Below are 6,544 nucleotides of genomic sequence, written 5' to 3' on the forward strand. Positions count from 1 at the left end.
AGAGAGGAATGGGTGAATTCACACTGGACTAATGGGCAAGCCCCCTGCCCTGGGACACCCCTTCCCTGCCACCCCCCTCCAGCCTGCAGGCACAGCCCACCGTGAGTCTGCCGGCGCTTCACAAACAAGACACGATTCCCACCATGGGGCTAGGAAGAGGATTTATTTGGACCGGAGGAGTGAGCTGCCTGGACCCTGGTCCTCTGTCACACCTTTCCACAATTGCTACTTGTGACCGTGGGCCTTGCCCTACAGGGCAGAGTAGAGTGCCCGCAGGTTCTGCCACTTGCTCTTGTGCACCGCCTCAGCAGAGTCTGCCTGGTGGGATCCCTGGTTCCACGAGGTGCTCGATGTCTTTGCAACTTTGCAGGGCATGCTGGGCAGGGCGCTGGTCCTTAGGGCTGCCCTGCCACCCTCCTCCTGGGGCACAGCTGACTGGGATGGATGCTTCGTGCCCAGACGTCTCTCAAGGATCTGCAGCTTCTTGGCACGAATGTGCAGCTCCAGGGCCTCACGCTGCTCCTCAGGCATAAACGTGGCCTCAGGGCTGTGGAAAAAGACAGGCACGGGGCGGGAGCGTGGTGTCCTCGAGGCCGCTGGGCAGGCAATGGATGCCCCAAGCCTCCTCTGCTTGACCTGGTCCGGATGCAGGAGGGGCTTGTGCTTGATGAAGCGGACACAGGGACTTCGTGGTGGTAAGGCTCCGGCCCCAGCACAGGCATTTTTGGGCAGTGCTCGATGCATCTTTTCAGTGGACCTCTGCACTGACCCAGGGAAGCGTTGCAGCTGTACTTCCCGGCACTTCTTTGTTATGTGCTCACTGAGCTTGCTGCGGTGCTCTTCCTTCAGCTGCAGCTTCTTGATCCTGAGAGGCGCTGCAGTGTCGGGCTCTTTCCCATTCCTGACATCCGTCACAAACGGATCCAGGATGATAACATAGTCAGTTTGGCAGCCCTGGTCTTTATGCATAATTCCGTTGGCCGGGCTGGGAAGCACTGGAAGGGCCGTGGACAGTTCAAAAGGTGGCTGGGACAGGTCGTCCTGTGGAAGTCGCCCCTTGGACACCTCCTTCCACTGACATCGTCCCTCTTGTGGGTCAAGTAACCTCTCGTGAACAATCATCCACCTTGCAGATGGCTCACTGTTATTGCACTGCGTGGAGCCCCGAATGTCAGTCCTGGGTTGCTGCTGTTTCATGGGGAGCGCGCCCAGTTTCCCTGCACATTCCTTGGGACTAAGAGCACAGTCTGTGTGCCTGCCAGGTGCAGACCTGTCATCTCTTCTATTTGCCTGGGGCAAAGGTAGTCCTTTTTCCCTCTTGGCCCAGCTGGGAAATGCTGAAGAGAGCATGGGCAACCCAAAAGGCTTCAGGAACTCCCTCTTCCTCTGAGGCAGCCCTCCATCAGGGTGGAGAATGCTCTCCCGGACAATGCAGTCCATTTGTGGTGGCTGGCTGGAGGAGCTGATCCCAGAGTGTGGCCCTTGCTTCCTCTTTCCCTCCATGTAATCCTGAATCTCCATCTTAGGTATTTTGCGTGCCCTCAAGCCCTTTGGGCATTGGTTCTCTGTGGAGAGCCCACTTGGTTTCCCCATGCTTCTGTCGGTGTCAGTGGAAGACTCTAATTTGTGTTTTTTCACAGTCATGCCATGACCAGCATTTCTCTGGATTGTAGGTGGTCTTGCTGTTGGTCCTGCAGCCACTTTGGCCATGCCAGGAACAGCTGAAGAAGCCATGGACAATCTGTGAGGCTGCAGGAATTCCTTTTCTCTTCTTGTCTGCTCCTCATCCTTATGAAAGAAGCTCTTGCGGATGGTGTTCTCAGGGCTCAGTACGGCTGGTTCTGCCCTGGGCTGTGCAGGAGGCCGCAGTAACAATCCACTCATGTAAGGCAGCCCTCCATCCGGGCGGAGAATGCTCTCACGCACAATGCAGTCCATTTGTGGTGGCTGGCTGGAGGAGCTCACCTCAGAGTGCAACTCTTTGTCCCTGTCTCCTGCCCTACGATCCTGAGTCTCGGTTATTGAACGTTTGAGGGCTGTCAGGCCATGCGGTTGCTTGTTCCTTCTGGAGGAATCACTTGCTTTTTCCACACTTCCGCTGGTGTTGATAGAAGAGAGCAATTTGTCTTCTCTTCCAGAGATGGCACAATCATCTTTCCTTGGCATTGCAGCTCGTCCTGCTGCTTGTCCTGCAGCCACTTTAACCATATCAGGAACAGCTGGGGGGGCCATGGGCAATTTGAGAGGGCGAGTGAGCTGCACCCCTCTGTGAGGCAGCCCCCCGTCTGGGCGAATGATGGACTCACGTACGATGTGGTCCACAGTAACTGACCGGTAACGCCTCTTGCCGCCTGCAAAACAGGGAGGGAGTCTGAGCTGCAGTGGGAGAGAGGCACCAGGGCCACCGCAGCCCCATAGGGATGGGCTGCTCGGTGCTGAGGCTCACCCACGGGGGACTCACCTGGCTTTGGTACCGGTGGTTGCCGCTGCCGCCGTCCACAACTTCGCCGGAGTCGGCCGTCACCCTGTGGGCACAGAAGCACGGCACTGTGACCAACCTGGGGAGGGACCCACGGGACCCCTTCCAACACCTCCTGGCCCCCCAGTCCCAAAGCCCCGAGTCTCCCAGCCCCGAATTTCCCCACCCTCCAGCCCCCTGTACCTGTCGGTCTCGACCCCTGGAGAGCAGGGAGATCCCGGCCAGCAAAAGCATGAGGCCGGGGATGAGGAAAAAGCTGCTGTCGACCATTGCTCACAGCCAGGTACGACCGCACTGGCAGACGGGGGGTGGTGGCCGGTGCTTTATAGGGTCACGGCCGTGAGGTCACAGACAGCACACGGCAACGCCTCTGTGAGGTCACAGCCCCCTGCCCACGTTGAAGCAGGCCGGTGCCCCTGTGCTGCATCCTGTGGGGAGGTGGGGGACCAGGACGGCTTCCCCGGGCTCCTCGCTTGGGGCCAGGGTCTGAGCCCACTGCCCAGCTCCAGCCGTGTCGGACAGCTGCTCCTGTCCCTGACCCCAAGCTGGTTAATATGCCACACTACAGGTTCCCTTCTGATGCCATCCATCCTTTCCTGGCTTCAGCTGAGATCGGGTTTTCTTCCTAGTAGCTGGTATGGTACTGTTTCTGGGTGTAGGAAGAGAATAATGCTGATCACAGACCAATATTTTAATTATTGCGTAGCAGTGCTTACATGGAGCCAAGGACGTTTCAGCTCCTCACGCTGCCCTGCCATCGAGGAGGCCGGGGGTGCACAAGGAGCTGGGAGGGGACGGAACCGGGACAGATGACCCCAGCTGGCCAAAGGGATGTCTCATACCATATCGCGTCATGCTGAACAATAAAACTTGGGGGAGTTGGCCAGGGTGTGCCGCCACTGTCTGGGGACAAACTGGGCATTGGTCAGCAGGTGGTAAGCAATTGCGTTGTGCGTCAGTTACTTTGTGTATTCCATTTTTACTACTATTATCATCCCTTCCTTTTCTTTCGCTATTAAATTGTCATTATCTCAACCCATGACTTTTACCTTTTTTGTGGTTCTCTCCCCAGTCCCACTGTTGAGGAGTGAGCAAACGGCTGTGTGGTGCTTAGCTGTCTGCTGGGTTAAACCACAACCCCTCCTTTTAGCAAACTGGTAAAAGAGCTAGAGGAATGGGGAAGCACTGTCAAGTCTCATCGCCCCTGCAGTTCTCCTCTAGCTTCAGTAAAGACTCCAAATGGCAAGTGGCGACTCTCGGGAGATTATCCAGCCTTGAACACTGCCATTGCTCCTCGGGAATCAACCAATACTCCCAGGTCCTTCTCAGCCAGGCAGCTTTCTAACCACTCGTCTCCCAGCCTGTAGCGCTGCTTGGGGTTGTTGTGCCCCAGGTGCAGGACCCGGCACTTGGCCTTGCTGAACTTCATACAGTTGGCCTCAGCCCATCGCTCCAGCCTATCCAGATCCTCCTGCAGAGCCTTCCTACCCTCGAGCAGATCGATACACGCACCTAACTTGGTGTCGTCTGCAAACTTACTGAGGGTGCACTCGATCCCCTCGTCCAGATCATCGGTAAAGATATTAAAGAGAACTGGCCCTAGTACTGAGCCCTGGGGGACTCCACTAGTGACCGGCCTCCAACTGGATTTAACTCCTTTCACCACGACTCTTCGGGCCCGGCTACCCCGGCAGTTTCTAACCCGACAAAGCGTACGCCAGTCCAAGCCAAGAGCAGCCAGTTTCTTGAGGAGAATGCTGTGGGAAACGGTGTCAAAAGCCTTACTGAAGTCAAGGTAGACCACATGCACAGCCTTTTCCTCATCCACTAAGCGCGTCACTTTGTCATAGAAGGAGATCAGGTTCGTCAAGCAGGACCTGTCTTTCATAAACCCATGCTGACTGGGCCTGATCGCCTGCTTGCCCTGCAAGTGCCGCGTGATGGCACTCAAAATAATCTGCTGCATGAGCTTCCCTGGCACTGAGGTCAAACTAACAGGCCTATAGTTTCCCAGGTCTACCCTCCAGCCCTTCTTGTAGATGGGTGTCATGTTTGCTAGCCGCCAGTTGACTGGGACCTCCCCTGATAGCCAGGGCTGCTGATAAATGATGCAAAGCGGCTTGGCCAGCTCTTGAGCCAGTTCTCTCAGTACCCTCGGGTGGATCCCATCTGGCCCCATTGACTTGCATACATCTAAGTGCTGTAGCAGGTCGCCAACCATTTCCTCGTGGGTTGTGAGGGCCACGTTCTGCTCCCCGTCCCCTTCCTCCAGCTCAGGGTACCGGCTATCTAGAGAACAACTGGTCTTGCCGCTAAAGGCTGAGGCAAAGAAGGCATTAAACACCTCAGCCTTTTCCTCATCTCTCGCCACTAAGTTTCCCCCCGCATGCAGTAAAGGATGGAGATTCTCCTTAGTCCTCCTTTTTGTGTTAATGTACTTCTAAAAACATTTTCTGTTATCTTTAACAGCAGTAGCCAGATTGAGCTCCGGATGAGCTTTGGCCTTTCTAATTTTGCCCCTGCACATCCTTACAACATCCTTATAATCCTTCTGAGTGGCCCACCCTCTTTTCCAAAGATCATAAACCCTCTTTTTTTCCTTAAGCTCTAGCCACACCTCTCTGTTCAGCCAGGCTGGTCTTCTTCCATGCCGGCTCGTCTTTGGGCACGTGGGGACAGACTGCTCCTGAGCCATTAAGATTTCCTTCCTGAGGAGTGCCCAGCCTTCCTGGACTCCTCTGCCCTTCAGAACTGCCTCCCCCAAGGGACTCTGCCAACCAGTGTCCTGAACGGCTCAAAGGCTGCCCTCCAGAAGTCCAAGACAGCAGTTTTACTGGTCCCCCTCCTGACTGCGCCAAGAATAGAGAACTGTACCGTTTCGTGGTCAATCTGCCCAAGACAGCTCCCAACCACCACATCTCCCACCACTCCTTCTCTGTTTGTGTGGTGGTTTTACCGTGCTAGGCAGCTGAACACCACAACCGCCCTCTCACTCCCCGTCCTTAGATGAGGAGGGGAAGAAGTAAAGGAAAGAACAACTCACGGGTTGAGATAAGGATGATTTAATTAAAGGAAAAAAAATAATTATTAAGGAAAGATTATTATTAATTAAACAATTTAACTAAACAATTTAACTAAACAATTAACAATTTAACTAAAGGGGAAAAAGGAAAGGGGAAAAGGGAGGGGGAAAGGGAAAACGAAACAAAACAAGTAAAGGCTATGTGGAAGTGCAGAGGAAAGAAATTACTCTCTGCTTCCCACAAATGAGCGATGCTTGACCACGTCCTTGAAGCAGGGCCTCAACGCACGTAGCCGGTGTTCGGGACGAGGACAGACGTTTTCACAACGAGAGCCCACCGCTCCCCTCTTCCTCCTTTTTCCACCTTTTATTGCTGAGTGTGACATCGTATGGTATGGAATATCCCTTTGGTTGGTTTAGGTCAGCTGCCCTGGTGACGTTTCTTTTCTCACATCTTTGCCCACCCCTAGTGGAGTTAGAGAGAGTCCTGATGCTGTGCCAGCACTGCTCAGCAGCAGACACAACACTGGTGTGATACCATCGCTGTTCTAGCTACGAGTGCAGAGCACAGCACTGTATGGGCTGCTGCAGGGAAAGTTAACATCCCAGCCCGACCCAGTACAGTTTGTGAGCAGAAGGTCTAGTGGGGCACCTCCCCTGGTAGGCTCACTAACCAGCTGCATCAGGGAACTATCTTCCACGCTCTCCAGAAACCTCCTAGACTGCTTCCTCTGAGCTGTATCGCATTTCCAGGATATGTCTGGGAAGCTGAAGTCCCCTACGAGGACAAGAGCTGATGATTTCGCAACTTTTGCCAGCTGCCTGTAGAATTCCTCATCCGTCTCCTCATCCTGGTTTGGCGGTCTGTAACAGACCCCCACCAGGATGCTTGCCTTGTTGGCCTTCCCGCCGACCCTAACCCACAGGGACTCAGCCTTATCATTCCCAGTCTCAAGTTCCACAACATCAAAACACTCTCTAATATAGAGAGCCACACCACCACCCCTTCTGCGCTGCCTGTCCCTTCTGAAGATCCTATAGCC

The 6,544-nt window shown here is 54.5% G+C and overlaps 1 protein-coding gene across 1 annotated transcript; it reads right to left on the reverse strand.

Annotated features, from left to right (window-relative positions):
• Positions 1-249: 249 nt before the first annotated feature.
• LOC136789128 (uncharacterized) lies at positions 250-5,753 on the reverse strand. Its single transcript, XM_066988879.1, has 4 exons — positions 3,322-5,753; positions 2,663-3,128; positions 2,462-2,525; positions 250-2,351 (listed from the first exon to the last, which is right to left on the reverse strand). The coding sequence occupies exons 2-4, from the start codon at positions 2,747-2,749 to the stop codon at positions 250-252; spliced, it is 2,253 nt and encodes a 750-aa protein (XP_066844980.1). The 5' UTR covers positions 2,750-3,128; positions 3,322-5,753.
• Positions 5,754-6,544: the final 791 nt, after the last annotated feature.

The sequence above is a fragment of the Anser cygnoides genome, chromosome Z, assembly GCF_040182565.1.
Source record: "Anser cygnoides isolate HZ-2024a breed goose chromosome Z, Taihu_goose_T2T_genome, whole genome shotgun sequence".
Lineage (NCBI taxonomy): Eukaryota > Metazoa > Chordata > Aves > Anseriformes > Anatidae > Anser > Anser cygnoides.

Excerpts from the sequence above, each read along its gene's own strand:
- LOC136789128 (XM_066988879.1), bottom strand. The coding sequence starts at position 2,749 with ATGGTCGACAGCAGCTTTTTCCTCATCCCCGGCCTCATGCTTTTGCTG. Across the intron at positions 2,526-2,662 it reads CCAGGGGTCGAGACCGACAG|GGTGACGGCCGACTCCGGCG; the intron begins GTACAGGGGGCT and ends CTGTGCCCACAG. Across the intron at positions 2,352-2,461 it reads ACCACCGGTACCAAAGCCAG|GCGGCAAGAGGCGTTACCGG; the intron begins GTGAGTCCCCCG and ends CCTGTTTTGCAG.